The 23,971-nt window shown below is 48.6% G+C and overlaps 1 protein-coding gene across 1 annotated transcript in view; it reads left to right on the top strand.

Annotated features, from left to right (window-relative positions):
* LOC142587698 (dehydrogenase/reductase SDR family member 7-like) overlaps positions 1-23,971 on the top strand; it is a 29,847-nt gene that overhangs the window by 5,482 nt on the left and 394 nt on the right. Inside the window, exons 3-6 of the mRNA XM_075698879.1 lie at positions 18,560-18,732; positions 20,213-20,339; positions 21,810-21,856; positions 23,000-23,292. Coding sequence (XP_075554994.1) covers positions 18,560-18,732; positions 20,213-20,339; positions 21,810-21,856; positions 23,000-23,292 — 640 coding nt within the window. The remainder of the gene's footprint in view (positions 1-18,559; positions 18,733-20,212; positions 20,340-21,809; positions 21,857-22,999; positions 23,293-23,971) is intronic.

The following is a 23,971-nucleotide window of genomic DNA, read 5'->3' as shown; positions in this document are numbered from 1 at the left end:
GCTGCTGAAAACCATACTATATCTGCTGTGGGGGTAACAATGCGGCATTACAGCGAAGCTGTTCATGGCAAGGCTTGCGTGTATTTTTGTTCGGCGTCAACACAAACTATCATCATCAGCAATGGCTCGTACTCCTCTACGCAAGCAAGAAACACAGTGGCTCATCCCTCTCGTAATGCAGAAGCTATATATATATATATATATATATATATATATATATATATATATATATATATATATATATATATATATATGATACTTTGATATATATAGTCGTCCACGCAAATCTACATAAACAAATGTGTGTGCGTACCTTTCGTAACGATGACCGCCGATCAAGACAATAACTGTGTTCGTACCTTTGTTCAAAATTGTGTCACCTCTGTGCCGTGCACTAAACAGCTTCGCTGGTCCTCCGCCTTCACAGAGCGGAATGGCTCATGATTTTTACTTTAGAGTGATGTGAGCATTGGTAATTTTCATAGCACGCCGCCGCTGGTCATATTGCCGTTTCTTTTTCTCTTTGCCTTTCCTCGTATTCACGCTGGTCCCCGGGAGTTCTAATTACGCGTTACCTACCCAAATCAGTGCTGCAACAACAATCAAATCAGTTGATAGGCTGGTTCTTTTATTCTTTCATATAGGAAAAGCTATTGACGTCACTACCCACGTCTCAAGCTGCCATCGCTGCGGCAGCTTGCACAACAGTAAACTTTACCGGGAAACGTATGCGGGGAGCGCTACGTACTTCGCATTGTTATCAAGGGCGCCTTATCATCAAATATGTGGTTCGGTTGCTTGTTCTGTACCTGTTTTTTAAATGAAGAATGCTGTTCTGTATGTCGTATGCGTGACTCCAAAGAGTGTATGTAATTTCGCTTCACTTTGCTGAGTGCTTGCCGCCTGCTTTACGTCTACTGCGGGGCGTCCCGGTGTTGCAGTAACTCCGGGATCGGTCCATATTTCACCATGTGCATAGACGACGACACGAAAAATGCCGACCAACGAGGGGCTAACAGCTTCGCTGTAAATTACGGGAGAATTATTGCACGATGACTGTCTACGGCAACGCGTATAGCCATCGAGGAATGCAGCGACATGCATGTTCCTGAAGTTACGTTTCTTTAACATATCCTGTGGTAATTCTGAGACTTTCACTAATTCGGCTGTATGCCACATACTGCGATATTGTCCCATTTTGCTATGGCACTAGCTTGCCAACTTCACCCATGGTCATGGAGGCGTGACGACGACTGCATGATGCCGACGCAGTGACGATGGAATGGAGAAGGAATGATATCGATGGAACGACAAAGGCGTACAAGGACGATAGCATAACGACAATGAAATATTGATATTTAAATTATGGTTATAGTATAACGACGAGAACGTGAAGACGATGACATGAGGACAATGAGATGACGACTGTAAAACGACAACCGGATGAAGAAGAGAGAATAATGACGATGGCATGATTAAGACGGCATGACGAGGACTGTTTACAACGGATGCATGAGAGCGTCTGTGCGACGACAACGCAAGGACGACGGTGGCATGACACCAGTGGCATAATCACGATTGAATGACGACTGCATTATTACTATAGAATGACGAACAAGGAATGACGTCGACGGATCGATGAAGGTGGTATGACGACGAAGTCGTGACGACATTAGGATGACGGCACTGAAGTGTTGACGCTGGTGAAACTACAAGATGACGACGAAGGCGTGACGATAATGGTATGACGAGAGCAAGATCACGAAGCTGGAATGACAACAATGACAACACATACCTGGCGGACTAAGCAGGCAGACAACTTGAGCCACTGGGTTGGGGTAAGAGGACAGATATAGATAGATAGATATATACACACGCAAACACACACACACACACACACACACACACACACACACACACACACACACACACACACACACACACACACACACACACACACACACACACACACACACACACACACACACACACACACACACACACACACACACACACACACACACACACACACACACACACACACACACACACACACACACACACACACACACACACACACACACACACACACACACACACACACACACACACACACACACACACACACACACACACACACACACACACACACACACACACACACACACACACACACACACACACACACACACACACACACACACACACACACACACACACACACACACACACACACACACACACACACACACACACACACACACACACACACACACACACACACACACACACACACACACACACACACACACACACACACACACACACACACACACACACACACACACACACACACACACACACACACACACACACACACACACACACACACACACACACACACACACACACACACACACACACACACACACACACACATAAATATAAATAGGCTCAAGACGGTGACGTATACAAAGTATTGGCGTTAAAAAGTGTTAAAAAGTATCTTGCCGTGTGCTTCCGTCTCTAGATTTTCCATCGGCACTACGCGTGATTGCTGACAAAATCGACCACTTATTCTGCTTACTGCGTGTATTTGCATAGTTATCACAACAACATTGATTAATAGTTCGCATATCGAACAATCAGGCATCAGCATGCGTGCCTTGAATTGCATTTTGTATGATCCTGCAATGCTATTCAACATGAGGAGGACATGATACGTGGCCTTCACTTGCAAAGCCTCCGCGAGAGCGGACCCAAGGCAGCGCAGAAAGCGACCGTTGAAACGAAATTGCAAGAATTCCATTGACCTGAAGTATAGAAGAAAACACATACCCCACTCAAGAACGCACGGAAAGTACATTGTGCAGGTGAAAGCGGTACATTGTGCAGGATTGTGCAGGTGAAAAGCGGCACAAAACAGTAGTGCGATGATGATATACAAGAACTGAGAAAGCCATCTGTACTAGTGAGACGTCCCACAGGACATGTTCTCGACGTGTTTGTTTGTATGCACGAGTTCATATTCGCGCATCTGTGCGATATTGCGATGTGACGTTCAATTAACTTTCGTTATGCAGTGATGACATGTCCCGTTCCAGCCGCCGTTGGTAGCCACGGTGACTGTATACTACCGAAGCACCGCGGTGGATGTAGAAGTCTTGCATGGTTTCGGTATACTCCGGATGGCTAGCTGTCGTCGCCGCTGCCAGTGTCCACAGTCGTAGTGTTCCAGTGGTGCAGGTTAGCCGCGGCCGTGCCGGACCGCTCCTGCTTGCCTGCAACGAAGAACGCGTTGCTGAAATTCCACATAACAGAAACAAAGTCGCTGGCACGGCGTCCAACTCTGAGCGATGCTCCCGCGTCGACGCTCGACCCATTCGCCGTGGTCATCGGCATCTCGACGGTGACCGAGCCGTCATTGCTGGTCCCGGTGCCGCCAATAGCAGCCGCCTGCTCGCCACCGCTGAGGTCGTCGGGCGCGGCTTTGGCCCAGCGGTGCACGATGTAGTTACGCCCTTGTTCAACGTTCTTCTTCAGCTTGCCGTACCTGTCGAACGTGTAGACCAGGACGCAGGTGAATCCCACGATGGAGACGCCCAGCACGGCGATGATCACGTACTGGCCATCGCGGTCGAGCAGCCCTACCGGAGGGCTCATTCGTGCCTGCACCTCGGTTTCCATGGTGCCCCCTCTCTGCTGGCCATGCTGGAAAACGCTGTGCAGCGGCGTAGCAGCGACGACAGTTGCTGTGGAAGTTGAGCTCGGGTTTGGAGCCGTCTCCGGCATTACGCGACCGTCAAAGTGTCGGTCGCAGGTAGTCCTTTGCTGATGCTGATGTTGATTTAGATGTAGTAGATGTAGAAGCTGGATGTTAGTGACGTATCCGCTCTTGAGGGTTGGCCAAGAAGTATACGTAGATGTAGATCCTTGTGATATACTGGCATTCCCTAGAACGTCGGCCGCTGTGCGCGCTCTGCGCGGACTCCTTCTTCTTTCCTTTCTTCCGTCTCCTGGTTCATGATGTTGATTCCTTAACACATGGCTTGCAGCCACAAAGGCAATTGGCCGTATATCGAGATCTGAATTGACTAGAAAGAAACGGCTAATACCGACATCTGGAATGAAAGGAATAATTCTCGCCAGGAGACGAGAGCAAGCAGCCAGGAAAAGAGAATGGCGTCGGAACTAGGCTATAGGTATGTCTATTAACTCTAAGGCTAGTCTTTAAAATACTTAATTAGTTTGTTCAAAAGTCACCGACACCAAGGAAAGCAAGGAAATGCGAGGATGCCAGGTTTTTGCCCTGATGCTTCTATTTATTATTGCGAATAGCCTTCTTTGCCTACTGCAGCCGTTTTGAGTCTGTCTGTCCTGTCTGTATGTCTGTCGCCAACGCAGTACGTGGTCCAGGTTGTTTACCAGCTTGGACCCCTAGGTATGTGCTCGTAGTATTGATGCCGTCGTGGTCGTTGCATTGTGGTCATGCCAGGTTCGTCATCTGACTTTCGTTACGCCGACGCGTGTTCGTGCCTTTTGCGCCAACCAGCGGCCAAATTTGTGTTACAGCAAGCACTAAGTATGTACTCGCGGCCGCGATGCCGTCGTCGACATATCGTCGTCAGTCCAGTTTTGTCATCCAACTCTAGTCATTCCGTTGTCTTCACGCCATCGTCGCCATGCATTCCTTGTCACTGCCGTCGTGATGCCGCCGTGGTTTTGCCACTGCCGTTACTAAAGCTTCATCATTCGACTCTCGTCCATCGACCATCATTTTCACTCAGTTGTAGTCATACCCCTGTCTTCATGCCGTCGTTGTCAGCTGCCCTATCGTCATCACTTCAGTAACGTCATCCCGTTATGTAGGCCGTAATCGCGTCGTCATGATGCCATCGTTACCGTTCCACACACACCAATCCATCTTTTTTTTGTAACTCTCTCGTAATCATGCTGCCGTCATTCAATCGCGCTTATGCCGCCGTTGTCCCGCCATCGTCGTCATTGCGTCGTCGTCAGACAGTCGCTATCATACGTCCTGTGTCATGCCGTCGTCGTCATGACGTCATGGTCATGCCGTCGTCGTAACTTCAGCTTCATCGTCCAACTCCTGTCATACCGTCGTTGTCCCGGCATCATCGTCACACAGGACTCGTGGTGTGACTCACAGGACTCACAGGACGACACGCCATTGTCGTCATACGCTCGGCATCATTCAAACGTCCACATACCTCAAGTCTCAAACCATCGTCGCCATTGCATCGTTATCATACAGTCGTCGTCGTGCTTTCGTCGTAATACCGTCGTCATGATGGCCTCACGTTCGTTCCATCGTCTTCATTCAAACTTCGTCATCCAACTCTCCTCACACCATCGTCGTCACACAGCTGTGTTCTTACCATTGTCTTCATGCCATCGTCATGCCGTCGTATTACGAATGTCATTGCTTCAGTAACGGCATCCCATTGTGATCATGCCGTCGTCCGTTATACGATCTTCGTCGACCCATCATTGTCATTCCTTCTGCATCATTACACCGTCGTCGCTGCGTCGGCGTCATACAGTCATCGTCATGCCGCCATGCTCATGGCAGGCGTTGCCAGGCGAGTGCTGAAGCAAAGTGTGACTTTGCCGGATTGTGTCGCATGTAGCCGACACAACGCAAGTTTCCTAAACGACTAATACAGATGTTCGATAAATGTTACTTCGTAAATACAGTGTATAGCTACATTGCTCGAATGGTAATCGCATTAAATTCGGCAGTCATCCTGAGATGAGTATTGTATAATTTTTTACTGTCACATTGTATGAGTTATTGTCATTCTCATTGTTGCTTGGTTGTTTGTTTTTGTTATGAGACATCATTGTGCGTAATATTGCTTTAAGAGTATTTGTAATGTCGTGTTGTTATTTTGGCAGGCATGTGATAGCGCAACTTTGTTGTAACTATGTTGTATATTGTTATATTGTCACGTGGTAGTGACTGTGAAGAAAGCAGCCAAACTGAGAAAGACGAAACTAGCGTTTTATTGGGCGAACTTGTGCCCTCAAAAACAGGTTACACTCAAAGAACGGCGACAACGGCGAACACAGTCGGCGATCGTCAAAATCTGATCAGCGGGTCAAGCGCGTCGGCTTTTATACATCAGTCGTCGAATGTTCCAGAGTAATCGCTGGGACCCGCGTGCCTTCCACAAAGTTCTACATTATTCGCGTCGCGCACACATGCGATCAGATTACACAAGGTTCGGTCACAGACAGCGGATGGAAGCATCGATAACACTCCAGAAACTTCCGATACAAGCAGGCGCGTCCTGCGCTGTGTGATAACATTTGTTTGGCGGTGAAACGTGTCGCCGGATAACGACAAACAAGTACACGTGTCAATACCCCCCTCATAAAAAGCATCGACCCGATGCTGCAAACAAAAGCAATAAATGAAAACACCCGTAGCAAAGAGAACAACAAAATAAGGAAGTTCGTCAGCGTCCGTAAAATGGTTTAAGACGCACCACGTGGACCACTTCAGATCGTGCGCGGCGCCGCTGTGACTGCGAAATGCCGTCTGGCACGACCTCATAGTCAAGTGCGCCAATACTTCGAATGACCTTGCAGGGTCCGAAATAGCGTCGCAATAGTTTCTCACTCAGCCCTCGTCGGCGTATCGGGGTCCAAACCCAAACACGGTCGCCGGGCTAGTACTCGACGAAGCGTCGTCGGAGGTAGTGTCAGCTGTCGGTACGCTGCTGGTTCTTGATCCTTAGGCGGGTGAGCTGTCGGGCTTCTTCGGCGCGCTGGAGATAGGTAGCGACGTCAGGATTCTCCTCGTCAGTGACGTGCAGTCAGTGACGGCGACCGTGGCTACCAACGTCAGCTCGACACAGCATGGCGTCGAGAGTCGTCGTCGGGTTCCTGCCGTAAACCAGCTTGAACGGCGTGGTCTGTGTTGTTTCTTGCACCGCCGTGTTGTAAGCGAATGTTACGTTTGGCAGGACGGCATCCCAGGTCTTGTGTTCGACGTCGACGTACATTGCTAGCATGTCGGCAAGGGTCTTATTCAGCCGCTCCATAAGACTATTCGTCTGTGGGTGGTAGGCTGTCGTCCTCCTGTGGCTTGTCTGACTGTATTGCAGAATGGCTTGGGTGAGCTCCGCTATAAAGACCGTTCCTCTGACGGTGATGGGGACTTCTGGGGCACCATGTCGCAGCCACTTCGGCTGCGCTACCTTCTGGCAGTGCTTTAGTTTCAGGGAAGCGGGTGAGGTAGTCCGTCGCCACGACGATCCACTTATTTCCTGTTGTTGACGTCGGAAAGGGTCCCAACAAGTCCATCCCGATCTGCTGGAATGGCCGGCAAGGAGGCTCGATTGGCTGTAGTAATCCCGCTGGCCTTGTCGCTGGTGTCTTGCGTCGCTGACAGTATCGGCATGTTCTGACATAACGGGCGACGTCGGTGGTCAGGCGCGGCCAATAATACCTTTCCTGTATCCTCGATAATGTCCGGGAAAATCCGAGGTGTCCATCGGTCGGATTGTCATGTAGGGCGTGCAATACTTCTGGACGCAGTCTTGACGGGTCAACAAGAAGGTAGTTGGCGCGCACTGGTGAGAAGTTCTTCTTTACGAGTAGGTTGTTTTGAAGCGAGAGCGAAGACAATCCTCGCTTAAATGTCCTAGGGACAACGTCGGTGTGCCCTTCTAAATACCCGACGAGGTTTTTCAACTCCGTGTCTGCTCGCTACTGTTCAGCGAAGTCTTCCGTGCTTAAAATGCCAAGGAAGGCGTCATCTTCGTCATCTTGCGGCGGCGAGTCAATGGGGGCGCGTGATAGGCAATCGCCATCAGAGTGTTTTCTTCCGGACTTATAGGTTACAGTGATATCATATTCTTGCAGTCTTAGGCTCCACCGCGCCAGCCGTCTTGAAGGACCCTTTAAATTCGCTAGCCAACACAAGGCGTGATGGTCGCTCACGAGTTTGAATGGCCTGCCATATAAGTAAGTTCGAAATTTCGCTGTAGCCCAAACGATGGCGAGGCGTTCCTTTTCGGTTGTAGAATAATTGCCTTCCGCTTTTGACAACGACCGGCTAGCGTACGCTATCACGTGTCCATGTCCATCTTTTCTCTGGACCAGGACTGCACCGAGGCCTAGGCTACTGGCCTCATTGTGGATTTTGGTATCGGCGTGCTCGTCGAAGTGCACAAGTACGGGCGGCGACTGCATGCGTCGTTTGAGTTCTGGAAATGCGTCGGCCTGCAGCGTTTCCCACTTGAACTCGACGTCACATTTAGTTAGCTGTGTCAGCGGCTCAGCGATGCGTGAAAAGCCCTTGACAAATCGCCTGTAGTAGGCACACATGCCAAGAAACATGCCTGATGGTGCACTTTTCTGGCTTCAGAGTGAGCCCTGATGACTTGATGGCCTCTAGTACGGTCGCAAGCCGCCTAAGGTGATTGTCAAAATTTCTGATGAAGACGACGACGTCATCCAAGTAAACAAGACAGGTCTGCCACTTCAATCCTGCTAACACCGTATCCATGACGCGCTGGAACGTTGCAGGCGCCGAGCACAGTCCGAAATGCATGACCTTGCACTCGTAGAGGCCGTCTGGCATGATGAAGGCGGTGTTTTCGCGATCTCTCTCGTCGACTTCTATTTGCCAGTAGCCAGACTTGAGACCCATCGACGAGAAGTATTTTGCGTTGCAGAGACGATCTAATGCGTCGTCTATCCGTGGTAGGGGGTATACATCCTTCTTTGTGATCTTGTTCAGTCGACGATAATCGACGCAGAAACGTAGGGTTCCGTCCTTTTTCTTCACCAGAACAACAGGGCATGCCCACGGGTTTTTGGACGGCTGGATGATGTCGTCGCGCAGCATTTCGTCGACTTGTTGTCTTATAGCTTCACGTTCTCGCGGCGAAACTCGGTAAGGGCTCTGGTGGAGTGGTCGAGCGCACTCCTCGGGGATTATGTGATGCTTGGCGACTGGTGTTTGTCGAATCCTCGATGACGTCGAAAAGCAGCTTTTGTATCATCGGAGCAGACTTCTGGGCTGCTGTTGCTTAATCACGGGGAGACTTGGATTAATGTCGTAGGCTGGTTAGAAACCTTGTTCGTCGGGGTAGATGTGGCGGAATCCGAGAGGACAAAAACGCATTACGGGTTTCCAGAATTTCCTCGATGTACGCGATCATCGTGCCCTTGTTGATGTACTTGAACTCCTGGCTGAAGTTTGTCAGCAACACTTCAGTTTTCCCTCCATGCAGTCGAGCGATCGCTCTTGCGACGCAAATTTCACGGTCTAGCAGTAGACGTTGGTCACCCTCGATGACGCCTTGTACATCGGCAGGTGTTTTGGTGCTGACGGAAATGACAATGCTGGAGCGAGGCGGGATGCTGACTTGACCTTCGAGCACGCTTAAGGCATGGTGGCTACGAGAGCTCTCCGGCGGTATCGCTCGATCTTCCGACAGCGTTATCGACTTCGACTTCAGGTCGATGATTGCGCCGTGTTGGTTCAGAAGTCCATGCCGAGAATGACATCTCATGAACACTGTTGGAGGATAACGAAGGTGGCAGGGTAAGTCCGGTCATGAACGGTAATTCTTGCCGTGCAGATTCCAGTCGGCGTGATGAGGTTGCCTCCAGAGGTCCGAATTTGAGGGCCTTCCCAAGCAGTTTTAACTTTCTTCAACTGGGCGGCGATGTATCCACTCATGACGGAGTAATCGGCGCCTGTGTCCACTAAGGCGGTAACTGCGTGGCCGTCGAGAAGCACGTCGAGGTCGGTGGTTCTTTGTCTGGCGTTGCAGTTTGGTCTTGGCGTCTGATCACGGCTGCGTTGTGTTAAACTGAAGCTGGTACGTCGCGTCGTCCACTCGTCTTTCGTCGGTGCAGTCTTGGCTTCCTGACTTCGTCGGGACGGCGGCGTGCGGTTATTATGTTGTCGAGATGGCCTCTTCGGCGTCTTCGTCGGCGGCGCAGGATCTTCGTCAGTTCGACGAACAGCAACCGCTCCTCCATCGGTTGCTGCTTTTAGTTTTCCGGATATGCGCTCGCAGACCGGCCCCGGGCTGGGCCAGTATATGGTCGGCGCTGCGGCGACAGGTAGCGGCTTGGTGACGGCGAACGGGACGGTCGTCGAGCGCTCCACTGAGTGGCGGCGAGGTAGTTGGCGATATCGCGAGGTCGTTCGCCAAGCTGTGGTCGTGGTGCATTAACGGCGAACCCTCGCAGTCCCATTTCCTGGTATGGGCATCGGCGGTAGACGTGACCCGCTTCTCCGCAGTAGTAGCAGAGTGGGCGGTGGTCAGGAGCGCGCCAAATGTCCGTCTTCCTCGCGTAGTGGCGCTGGGCGACGGGCGGGCGTGCTGGCGGCGGTGGCGGTGGAGGACGGAATTGGGGCATTAAAGGTCCGTGGTGCGGTCGTGCAGGAGGGCCTTGGCGGCGGGCGACGGCGGCGTATGTCATCGCTTCCAGCTGAAGCTGCGGTGATTCTGGTTGCACCTCAGGAACTCCAGGGATCGCTCAAGCTCATCTTTGACAATTTCGGCGATTGAGGCTATTTGAGGCTGTGACCTAGGGTACAACTTCTGCAGCTCTTCCCATACGACCGCTCTGATAGTCTCGCGCAAATCGTCGGGGGCCAGAGATTGAAGTCCTGTGTAGTTGGTAGAGTTCGTGCGGCGGTTGAATTGCCGGTTCCGCATTTCGTGTGTCTTCTGGATTCTGGTGGCCTCGCGAAGAAACTCTTCTACTGTCTTCGGTGGGCTTCGTATCATTGCGCCGAAAAGTTCTTCCTTCACACCACGCATGAGAAGGCGGACTTCCTTCTCCTCGGGCATATCCGCGTCGGCGTGGCGGAACAGACGGTTAATTTCTTCCGTGAATATGGCAACGTTCTCGTTAGGTAGCTGCACTCGGGCGTCCAGCATGGCTTCGGCCCTTTCCTTGCGCACGACGCTCGTAAAGGTGCGCAGGAAGCCGCTACGGAACAGGCCCCATGTTGTCATGGTCGACTCCCGGTTCTCAAACCACGTTCTGGCGGCGTCTTCTAAGGCGAAGTATACATGCCGCAGCTTGTCGTCGGAGTCCCAGTTGTTGAATGTCACGATTCGTTCGTAGGTCTCCAGGCAGGATTCCGGGTCTTGAGTAGCTGCTCCGTGGAAAGTCGGTGGGTCCCGAGGTTGTTGCAGGATAACGGGGGACGCTGGTGCAGCCATTGGAGTTGTCTTGGCCACGATCTTCTTTGTCGTCTCAGGTCTGGGGGCAGTCCTCTCAGTCTGCAGCTGGCACGCTGGTCTTGTGCGATGTCGGTTTTGTCCTCGGGCTTCGGGCTTGGATCGCTGCTTTGCGGGGGCGTTCGGTACATGAACGCACAAGCACCTCCACCATATGTCACGTGGTAGTGACTGTGAAGAAAGCAGCCAGACTGAGAAAGACGAAACGAGCGTTTTATTGGGCGAACTTGTGCCCTCAAAAACAGGCTACACTCAAAGAACGGCGACAGCGGCGAACATAGTCGGCGATCGCCAAAATCTGATTTGCGTGTCAAGCGCGTCGGCTTTTATGCATCAGTCGTCGAATGTTCCAGAGTAATCGCTGAGACCCGCGTGCCTTCCACAAATTTCTACATTATTCGCGTCGCGCACACATGCGATCACATTACACAAGGTTCGGTCACAGACAGCGGATGGAAAAAAAAAACAAACCCGCAGGGGCGTCTGCGTCAGCAGGCGTTTGGTGTGTTGCGACACCACGTACCCTAGCACACGAGGGTTGGACCCTCCCGCGTGTAGCCATGCGCGGCTTTGCCGTGTCCGGGGAAAGGGGGATCCCGGGGGTTGAGCCGATGGCGGGTGTTTGAACCTTTAAGGCCCCCCGGTGGAGGGAACACACCCCTTTGGCCTCTGCTTCACGCAGACGGCACCTCTAGACTGATCCACCTGGAGGAAATCGGCAGTCGCCTTTTCCTCTCCTCCTCTTCAATCTTCGTCTTTCTCTCTAGCCTTTTCATCTTTCCTGTCTTCTTTTCACTTCTTCTTACTTCCAAATTTCCTGGCGGCAAGGGTTAACCGTGTGTATTATATCCAGTCTTGGTTATATGCATTAGGTTATAGTGGCCGTGCATAGCTAGCGTGTGCAGGTTGCTCACAACCTGTAGCGTCCCCTTGTTGGGCTCGGTGGTGGGTGGCTACCACCGCCGCTGAATTTTAAACCATATTATGGCAGACGCTTTTCCGCGACTTCCAGATCGACCTCTGAAAAGAGGCCGCACCGATGCACCTTTTCAATTCACCCTCCGAAGCGACCTAGACAACTTTCCACGTTACCACGTCTTGCATAGTGAAGGAACACAAAGTATGCGTAAGCTATCCCCTTTCTTGGTGGCGAAATGCCTCATAGAAAAAATTGACAAAGACTATAAAGCCTCGAAAATGACCAGTGGAGACCTACTTATAGAACTGAGAAACAAAGAACAAGCGCCAAAGCTGTACGAACTCGCCAGTATTGGTGAAATCAAAGTCACGATTTCTCCCCATCGCTCCCTAAACACCTGCAGGGGCGTTATCTCAGAGGAAGATTTTCTCAGCTTGAGTGACGAGGAACTCCTCGAGGGGTTCCAAGAACAGAATGTGATTAAAGTACAAAGAATTACAATCCGAAGGAACAACGAACAACTGCCCACCAAACATGTAATCCTCACATTTGGTACCAGCATTCTCCCACTTCTCTCGACGCAGGATATCTAAAGATAAATGTCAGACCATACATACCGAACCCAAGGCGGTGTTTTAAGTGCCAGAGGTTCGGCCACGCATCACAATCATGTAGAGGCAAAGAAGCATGTGCGAAATGCAGCGCCAACGATCACCCATCTGAAAACTGTAACGCTCCCCCACGCTGTGTGAACTGCAAAGGGGATCATCCAGCGTATTCACGATCATGTCCCTGTTGGAAGAAGGAGAAAGAAGTGATTGCTCTCACAGTAAAAGAGACGATTTCATTTTTCGAAGCAAGGAAGAGATTCTCACTCTTACCTCAAATAAGTTATGCCAATGTGGCGCGGCAGGGGGCAGCACCACATCGGTCTCAGGAGTCTACAGAGGTCGCAGTCAGTGGTCCTGTAGCAACTCCATCCGCCCCCTCGGTGACAGCAGCTAGTGCTACTCCATCATCATCCAAGACGGCCCTGCAGACACTTGTTCCGCAGGTCCCCAGACTAAACAGAACGCCAAGGCCCGAGGCGCGTGTCTCGGCGCCTGGCTCTCGATCATCCAGCGCCTCGGAGAAGGCGATGGAGGTCGACACCAAAACCCCGGTGTCATTGACGCCAAAAGAACAGCGCTCTTCTGAGCGCTCCAAGAAGGACAAGGTCCTTATAACTATACAGAAAAAGGGACAGGCAAGCTGAACGGTTACCGCCCATTAAACGTGTACTGTCCCATACCGCATGCCACCTTTAACTTTTAAGTTTACAAACATCAGTACATTTCTCATTTTACAACCATGGCTTTCATTGTACACTGGAATTGCAGAGGTCTTATACACAATATAGGTGACATCAAAGACATTATCAACACTTTTTCGCCAGTTGCAGTGTGTCTTCAGGAAACGAATCTTGGTCCGAAAAATAGTAACATTCTCAAAGGTTTCACCGTTGTCCGAAGGGACCGCGAACACTCTAGCCGTTTGTCAGGAGGAGTTGCCATAGTTGTTCAGGGCGGCACCCCTCCACGAAATGTTCAGCTGAATACTTCTTTCGAGACTGTTGCCGTCACCGTTCTATCGCATAAAACGATCACCATCTGTTCACTTTACATCCCACCCCATACTCATTTTACTACTAGACAATTGGAAAATGTAATACACCAGTTGCCGGAGCCTTTTATTCTAGTAGGAGATTTTAATGCCTATTGTAGCCTCTGGGGCAGCGATAGAACAGACCACCAAAGAGGGCAAGTAATCGAAGATTTTATTTTGTCTAACAGCATATGTCTTTTAAACTCGGGTTCACCAACATATTTCTCACCACGCTCACGCAAATTTAGCTGTCTGTATTTAGCCTTCTGCTCACCGTCTGTTTTTACCGATTTTGAGTGGGAAGTCTTGGACACTTCATATGGAAGTGATAATTTGCCGGCATTTATCAAGCTAACATCGCCATTACCTACCATAAACTCTAAGCCTCGCCGCTGGAAAACACATCTTGCCGACTGGCCGCTTTTTATGAAATATGCAAAACTCGAAGAAGTCCTTTTAAGTGAACTCAGCGTAAATGAAATTAATGAGAAGTTCACTGCGGTTTTCATTTCAGCGGCAGAAAAATCAATACCTCAAACATCCAGCCTTGTGGGAAAAAAACATTTCCCTTGGTGGACTCCTGAGTGCACAGAAACAAAGAAGCTTCAAAATAGGGCCTGGGGTATGTTACGAAGACACCCCACCTATACCAGCTTTTTATGCTTTAAACAGGCCAAAGCCAAGGCACGATTTATCAGAAGGCAGGCAGAAAAATCATCGTGGAAGAAATACGTATGTTCCATAAACAGTTCAGTCACATCTAAACGCATGTGGGAACAGGTTAGAAAGTTTCGGGGAGATTACTCATCTTATACAATACCGTTACTTACAAGTCCAGGCACACAAACAACAATACAAGAACAGGCAGATATACTTGGCGAACATTTCCGTGATGTATCTAGTTCAGGGAATTATTCAAAGGAATTCCTACAGTACAAACAGTCTGCTGAAAAACAGAAGCTGCCCACTACTGGCACGTTAAATGAACCATACAATTCCCCCCTCACACAACAAGAAATAAACAGTCCTTTCTGCAGGGAAAAACACAGCGCCAGGACACGACCGTATTCACTACGCCATGCTGGCTCATCTATCGCAGGCATCAGTAGAAGCTCTCCTTAAATTTTTCAACATAATCGGGGAATCAGGTATAATGCCCGAAGAGTGGAAAAAAGCAATAGTTGTTCCATTTCTAAAAGCTGGTAAATACCCAACATCCGCAAGCAGCTAGAGACCCATTGCCCTCACGAGCTGTTTGGCAAAATCATATGAAAGCATTATAAATATAAGACTCTCATTTATTTTAGAATCAAGAAACCTCATAGACCCCCACCAGTGTGGATATAAAAAGGGTTGTTCAACTACTGACCATCTTGTCCGCCTAAAACATGAAATTCGGTATGCATTTTTACACAAACAACACTGTCTTGCAGTTTTCTTCGATTTAGAAAAAGCCTATGATACCACATGGAGATATGGAATCTTAAGAGACCTGGCTGACCTCGGCATCCGTGGTAAAATGCTAAATTGCCTAGCTGATTTTATGTCTAACAGAACATTTCAGGTACGTCTGGGTACAGTACATTCTCATACATTTACTCAGGAAAATGGCGTTCCGCAAGGCTGTGTTCTCAGCACGACACTGTTTATAGTGAAAATGAACTCAGTTAATAAGATTATACCGCCGTCTCTTATGCACTCTGTTTACGTAGACGATCTCCAAGTGGCTTGCCGTGCCTCAAGTTTGCCAACCTGTGAGAGACAGCTTCAAATGACAACAAATAGACTTACTCAATGGGCTAACAAAAATGGCTTCCGCTTCTCAACACAGAAAACAGTTACTGTTTTGTTGTCTCAGAAACGAGGGCTACACAGCGATCCAGTCCTAAAATTGAACGACACCATACTGCCGGTGAAACAAGACCATAAGTTTTTAGGAGTAACCTTTGACACCAAACTTAACTTCCTAACTCACATAAAAGCACTAAAGATTAAAGCAAATAAAGCTCTAAATATCCTTAAAGTTTTGTCCCATAAGCACTGGGGTTCCGACCGTACGTGCCTTTTACGAGTTTACCGGCCTCTTGTGCGTAGCCTATTAGACTACGGCTCCGTGGTTTACGGCTCAGCCAGACAGTCCTACATCCAACGACTTGATCCGGTACATAACCTTGGACTGCGACCGGCAAGTGGTGCCTACCGAACTTCACCTATTTCAAGTTTATACGTCGAGTGTAATGAACCCTCCTTACTGCAGCGCAGAGCATTCCTCATTTTTTCCTACGTACTCAGAATTCAGTCTTCACCACAACACATATGCTACAACATCCTCACACAATGCAACACACGCTTACACTGCACAAATAAACCGAACACGATTAGGCCACTTGTCCTGCGGCATGAGCAATACTGTCGGGACTATGACATTCCCCACGAAGTACTCCAGGTTGCCAAGAAACCACAACGGTTGGCCCCGTGGTTCGATTTCACACACTTATGTGATTGGACGTTAACACATCTAAAGAAAAGAGACATCCCACACGAACACATTATACAAGAATTCCGTGCACTTCAGTACAAATATCAAAATAACATGCAATATTACACTGATGGCTCGAAAACAAAAGATCACGTGGGTGTGGGGGCCGTAACGGAAAATTGGGATACAAGTATTCGATTACCACAACATGCCTCTGTCTACACAGCCGAAGTATACGCAATATGGACTGTAGTTAAAAAGAGCATCGCTGACAAACACGAAAACACAGTAATATACACTGATTCATTAAGCACTCTGAAGGCTCTCCACGCGAAATCCGAATGTGAACCCCTGATAGAGGACATTTTAAACATGGTAACGTTAAACAAATACGGCCGGTCAATTAGGTTTTGCTGGGTACCAAGCCATGTCGGTATACCGGGAAATGAAGCAGCGGATAGGTGTGCATCAATGGCAGTGCACAAATACATAACAGACACGGCGCTTCCATATCGGGATAGTATCACGGCTATTAGGAAGGCCTTGACGTCCAAATGGCAACAGAAATGGGACCATTGCTTAAGCAGCAAGCTACATCTTACTAAACCCGTAATTGGTGAGTGGAAGTCATGCACTCACCAGCAACGGTTCTATGAGGTTATCCTGTGTCGACTTCGGATCGGACACACACATTTAACACACAACTTTCTCCTCCGTAAAGAAAACCCGCCGACTTGCGAAAAATGCATTCAACCTCTTACAGTAATACATATCCTTATAACATGTCCACAGTTTGAAACACAGCGACGGAAGCTTTTACACAACCTATATAATTTAAATATGCCTTTACACCCTGCCCTATTACTAGCAGATGACCCACTAGTGCCATTTACTAACCTATTCCACTTTTTAGAGACAACTGGTTATTTACGCGAACTATAATGCAATGCAGGTTTGCCTGCTTTAACCTTTCGTTTCCTTTTGTCTTGTGACTGGCGCAGCGTGGCCTTAGTTGCCTTTGTGCCATTAAACCCCAACTAACCAACCATTCCAGAAACTTCCGATACATGCAGGCGCGTCCTGCGCTGTGCGATAACATTTGTTAGGCGGTGAAACATGTCGCCCGATAAAGACAAACAAGTACACGTGTCAATATGTTTGTTGTTCTAAATGTATGTAGTGTGCACCACATAGTGAAGAGCCAATTAGTAGTCGGCCCGTATTTGTGCGCCAACATCTCTTTATATCTTGACAATAATTATAAAAAAGGAAACAACTGAAACGCGCATTCGCCTTCAGTGAGTACATGCTTCGTTTCGAATGGCGGACCGATGTTTAAGAGTCTTTGCTGTGCGCAGGTTGCCTACGGCAACCTGCGCACAGCAAAGACTTCCAGCAAGGAGGCACCTCCCTTCTGAAGAGTAGGCAGTCGTTGTGCCACTTCCGGTGGGAGTTGCCAGCCTGCTATAAATGCATATATGTTTTCAAAAAAAATAATAATTATAGGCACTTTGAGCTCGGTTCGTTCGCTGAAGTGCTCGAGGTTTAATTTGATGGACTCAGCCTGATCTTGCAGAGGGGGAGGGACACTCTCTAATGTAGGTTATCATCATCATCATCATCATCATCATCATCATCCTGGCTACGTCCACTGCAGGGCAAAGACCTCTCCCATTCTTCTCCAACTACCCCGGTCATGTGCTAACTGTGGCCATGTTGTCCCGGCAAGCTTCTTAATCTCATCCGCCCACCTAACCTTCTGCCGCCCTCTGCTACGCTTCCCTTCTCTTGGAATCGCGTCCGTAACCCTTAATGACCATCGGTTATCTTCCCTCCTCATTACTCCTAATCTCCTAATCTGCATTACTCCTTACCGCCTAATCTAGGTGGTAAAGACTTAAAAGATGGCACTGGAGCTGTGGTGCCGGCCGGGGAACAGCAGATCCGACGCCAACACCGAGGACATGGTCATGCATGAAGGATGGAACTCGTTCGTTCGAGAGTTATAAAAAAAGCGCGGCCTGTACCATTATTCATTGGTTGCCCATACGTGCGCAGAGGAATCGGGCTCCTCTGGCGATGAAGCCTCTCAGTATACGTATCGCATAGCGTGCTCCTCAAGGAGCGAAAATGTGCCTGGGTCGAGGAGGTTGTGAACATGCGTAGTGGGCATGGTGCGAAAAAAAAAAGGAATTTCGGAATGCCGTACACGTGTGCAGGAGTAGCGATAGCGCACACTTGGTAAAAATTTAAAGTGGCGATCGCGGTTTCTAGCGCAGGAGCTTCTGAGCGAAAGAGACGTGCTGGTCCTCCCCATGGACGTGACCAAGTTCGACGAGCACCCCAAGCTCTTCGAGAAGGTACTCGAGAGGTTCGGCCACCTCGACATCCTCGTCAACTGCGCGGGTCGTTCCCAGTCGGCCCGGTTCCAGGACATCAGCATGGAGGTGCGTCGCCACATGCATGCCCGGCGTCAATCTGCCGCCGCTCGGACGCAGTGTCGCGTTGTAGCAACTCGGCAGAACCGAATACTGTCAGCATTGTCAGTTTAGAAACTTAACGCCAAGGGCGAACTATCTTGTGCCCTGGGAGATAAGCAACGATAAAATCGCAGCGACAGCGGCGAACACAGTCGTCGGTCGGTCGTCGAATCTGATCTCACCGGTTTGTCAGCTAAAATATATATATATATATATATATATATATATATATATATATATATATATATATATATATATATATATATATATATGGGGTCCTAGCTAACTTTAGCCTAGGTGTGCAATGAAAGAAAACAATATTGAAAAAAAAGACAGGGTGCGAGACACCATTTCAAGAACTCGATGTTGGGTCGCCAGGGACTAACGGCCGAACGCCGTACGTTCTGCTGGGTGCGCCAGCCAACTTTAGCCAGAGTTAAAAAATTATGCGAATAGAACCAAGGTAATTTTGTTTGCCGTCGCTTGGAGTTTTGCTCAACGTATTCTTTCATTCCGGCTAATTAGGTAATTAGTCTTAATTAATTATTGAACTTCTCAAATATTATAATTTGATGAAAAAGTGCCAACGAGGCCATTGTAGATCGACATGAAACACCCCCAATACAGCTTTCTGTTGCTCAATACGTGCTACGTGAAAGTGTTTTTCCGAGCGTGAGAGAAGCCCGCGAATACACGAAAAATTGAAGCGCGACTGGCCACTCGAGGCCCTTGAGCTTGAGAAAAAGTTCCAAGTAAGCTGCAGGACCTGTTATCGGGCTTTGGGCTTCAGCTGGGCAGCGTGCTGGTCACACAGCATTTCTTCAGCGTTTCGCGCTAATAACTGCTAAATTCTATTACATAAATGCTATGATTAAATAGGTCTTGACATTCGAGATTTACGTGCGCCGCTAGATCAGAATGACTTTGGCGCAAGAAATGTTTCGTCGTGATCGGCTGTGTCAAGTATTACAAATATAGAATATTCTTTGTAATGTTCTGAAAGCAGTGCGACGGTGTACGTCAAAGATTGAATGAGTGCAATTGTTGCCATATCACCAAATCTGGTATGACACTACTAGGCTGAAATAATAAACCACAATGTTGCTCGAAGCTAAAAGGGTTGGAGTTGAGACAAATCCATGTACTTCTATATACGCGTTCTTCCCATTGGCTGGATGAAGCGATGTAACGTCAGCGCGGGTGTGCACTGGTGACACGTTTTGAAAAGTGATTAGTTCTCTGTTATAGGCTACACCAAAGTACAGATTTTCAAAGACTAAAGGCTGTACATAGTGCAAATCAACGCATTACCTTGCGTCAACGCTTCTGCTGGTATGCTTCGAGGGAATGTAGTGGAATGCTGTAGGGACGATGAACAGCCGCTACGGCGTCTGCCGTCTTTGCGGACTACGCGATGTTTTGCGTTGCTTATTTCGTCCTTTGGCAGGTCCACAAGGCCATGTTTGAGCTCAACGTGTTCAGCCACGTGCATCTGACTCAGACCGTGATTCCACACTGGCTAGAGCGGAGGAGCGGTCACGTGGTCGTGATCACCAGCGTCGCCTCCAAGATCGGTGAGTGCTTCGACGAGCGTGTTTTGCGTGTGTCAATTGGGGGCAGAAATTGGGGTGTTGTTATCGCTTCCGCTGTTGGCGTCCCGTCCTTCGAGGCACGGGTAGTCGTGGTACACGGTGAACATTAATAGCAATGCTTCAGGAACGTTTGACCAAGACGGATCCCGTTCGCCGGTTAATTTTTGGAGGGTTACCACCGGAACACTAACTACTGTTAAAGCAAAATGCATGCACGCGAACACACGCCTTCGATTAGAGTTATTGCAATTAAATATATTAAAGGTTACCACGATTCTGCTTTAGGCGCATTTAATCTCATTAGCATCATACAATCATTCAGTCTTCAGAGCTTGGGGACTTTAGCTCGGGAACAACTACTGATTTCCCTATTAAATGCAGGCAAAGCGCAGAAATCCTCTCATGAGTCAATCGCTAGGTCAATTTGAATGAAGTCTGTCCCATTTGAGAGAGAAAGGTGAATTCCAGCAACTCTAGGAAGCCGAATTTTGAATTAGCCCCTCATAGTATATTAAAGAAATTGCCGAAATTTTTAAAAAAATTGAAGCGCGAAGTTTACGAATCCGCAACAGTGCACCAGAAGCAGATATCGCAATTATGTAACCTGCATCATGTAACCTGAAAATGCCAGAACACCTGTGTAACGTGCGTTGACTGCACCATAAGGAACCCCAGGAGGAAGAAATTATTGCGGAGTCCCTCACTTCGCCGTGCCTCGTACGGTGATCCCTAGAATTTAAATTCATTGGAAGTTTCATTGGGAAGTTTGTTTATCTGCAGTTGCAATATGCGAGGGTTTTCAGCACATCTCTAAGTGCGAACGTTTATCAGAAACATAACCTTCATAGAAGATAGCATTTCTAAAACATTCCAGTTGAGTTCGAAGTTACAAGACGCTGGCTGTATAGTCTCTTTCGGACCGCATTTTTGGCATCGCGGTGTAACACTTCAACGTCAGTGCGTTTCACGTGAGTTATTCGCGCGACACAAATCTCGCAAATCATGCTTGGCTGCAGTGATGTGGTTATGCGCTGAATTTACGACGCTTACGCCGAAAATATGTCGATGTGCTATAGAATTACGCGACGTAAGAAAAAAAAAGTGATGAGAAGTCTGCCCTCGCGCGAGCTCTCTTGTCAGGCCCTTTTGTTTTCGTTGATTCAGCCGGTCGATTTGCATTGAAATTCTTCAAACTGATGATTTGAGAGTTCTCAGCTCATGAGCTACATATTGATATAACAAACAGCAGCGGGAACAAAAGAAAAAGAAGGAAACGAAAACGGTGAACGAAAACAGTCGAGTATGGTCGGACACTGAAGGGGTGCTTGAAAAAGACAGATATTTTTGGAAAAAGAAAGCTGTATTTTAATCCTCGCAGTGCCTTTATTGCCACACCTGTTTGCTTAGTTTGATTGCAACAACTTATGCGCACTTTGAATGCCTTCTGCTCAGCGCTGCCCGACTCGGCCACATACAACGCAACCAAGGCGGCTTTGCACGTAAGTTCCGCTTTTGCATCGATTATTAAAGGTTCATCCCCATACATCAGAGGGTGCCACGCGTATGATTAGTCTCGTTTCTTGTTACTCTCTACAACGGCTGCTGAATGCATCGGCGGTACAAAAAAAGAAGTGCAAGAAAAGAATTGCTCCATAAAATGCTCGTGTAGGTTGAAGCAATTCGCAATCGGGTTTAATCCCGCAGAGGGCTGTGCACTTCTGAAAAGTTCATAAAGTGTCCAGAAACCCGCTAAATTTCCGACTGCTTGCCGATTGGAAAAAACCAAAATTAATAGCAGGCTGCAGATGCCCTCGAAATAAAGTTCTGGCTATACGTTATACTACACCACGTCGTTTGCATTTCGTTTTAGCTGTATTGCTTTCTACGAAGACTCTTGTGCCTTTTTACAAAGTTCCTTACACAGGACGCCGGACACTGACGATCGTACACGCTGGTGGTGAAAGAAATTTTGTACTTGTTTGTTTATATAATATGTGTTGCCTGACCTCTCATCTGCACCCCAGCCCCTGGCACTCTGTTGCAGAAATTCTTAGAAATTTGCGTGGCTGGGCGAGGGAAGACATGCCAGAAACGAAGACAAACAAACAAACAAACAAACAAACAAACAAACAAACAAACAAACAAACAAGCAAGCAAGCAAGCAAGAAAACAAACAAGCATACATACATACATACATACATACATACATACATACATACATACATACATACATACATACATACATACATACATACATACATACATACATACATACATACATACATACATACATACATACATACATACATACATACATACATACTAACGTACGCAGATACAACGGGACCAGAAAGTGACCGCAACATTCCTTTGCAGATTATACTCTCGTCCCTCTCACGAACTTTTCATTCTTCAGGTGTCCTCTTATTGTGGTTCCTCTTTCTTCATTTCTGTTCCTTTTCTGGCGCCTCCTTTTTTGAGGCAGACGTGCGTTGAGTCTTTTCTGGAGGCAGTAATGCGTTTCGTTCGTTTTATTTGTGCTTACACTTAATCCTGATAACAGGAACGGCGATGGCACAGAGAGAGCGTGTAGCCTTTCTTGATGACCCCTCGTTCTTCGGGCTTTGTCGGGATGCGCGCAGGGTTACTTCGAAGGCCTCTGGTCCGAGGTGTTCGACAAGGGAATCAACGTCACTCTGGTCTGTCCTGGACCCGTGGCCACGCCCATCCGCCAGAAGTGCTTTAGCGACGTGCTGGGAAAGACCGAGAGCTTCAAACCGGCGCCGGCGGGCAAGAGCAACAAGATGGCGCCCAGCCGTGCTGCGCAGCTCATCGTGCTCGCGCTGGCCAACAAGCTCGACGAGATCTGGTTCGGCCCGCAGCCGTTTGTCGTGTACGCCTACCTGGCCCAGTACTTCCCCACAATATTCAGGAGGTACGTCTGTTTGAGCAAAGTTGAAAGCTGTGCGCCCGGGCAGTTGGTTAGGCCTTGCTTAATACGGCACTTGTGACATCACCGAAACTGATACGAGAAACCTGCAAGTGCTTTTCTCCATACATCTTGTCTGACCTAAGCAAGATGGCGGACCTCGGGCTAGAATCGTAATTATTGCGCCAGCGCGGAGACTGGGGGCACTCGTTCCAGCCAACCTGGGTTTGCTGAAACGTCCACGCTTTCAAATTGCGTGTCCATAGCTTTAACATTGCTGCTAGCAGGAACGCGGCCACCTTAAATTTGTTAGGGCAAGTTAGGTGTGCGGGAAAGCCTGCTAACGGAATTCTGCATGCTGCCTAACCACCTGTAAAAGTGCAGTGTTGACCGGCTGCCATTCTACCACAGAGTCACCGAAGCGTCCTCCTTCAGAGAGACGGTTACATGTGGTTTCCGGGGAGGTCTGTCGGCCGGGTCGAATCGCGGAGGTCGGGCTGAACCGAGGAAATCGGATCGGCTACAGTGTCTCTTCCGTTGAACGCGGCTGGCTCTGGCCCCGGCAATACAGGGAAAGCCAAACGTGAGCTTTCCGAACTAGTGGAATGCTTCTGCAATTTTTTCCCAGCACGACCTATTAGTATGCAGTTTGCGACTCGGACCATGTAAGGCAAGGGAATCATGC

This window comes from Dermacentor variabilis, chromosome 7 (genome assembly GCF_050947875.1).
Source record: "Dermacentor variabilis isolate Ectoservices chromosome 7, ASM5094787v1, whole genome shotgun sequence".
Taxonomy (NCBI): Eukaryota; Metazoa; Arthropoda; class Arachnida; order Ixodida; family Ixodidae; genus Dermacentor; species Dermacentor variabilis.
The sequence above is the reverse complement of the archived record's forward strand: the minus strand, read 5'-3'. Positions and strand labels throughout refer to the sequence as shown.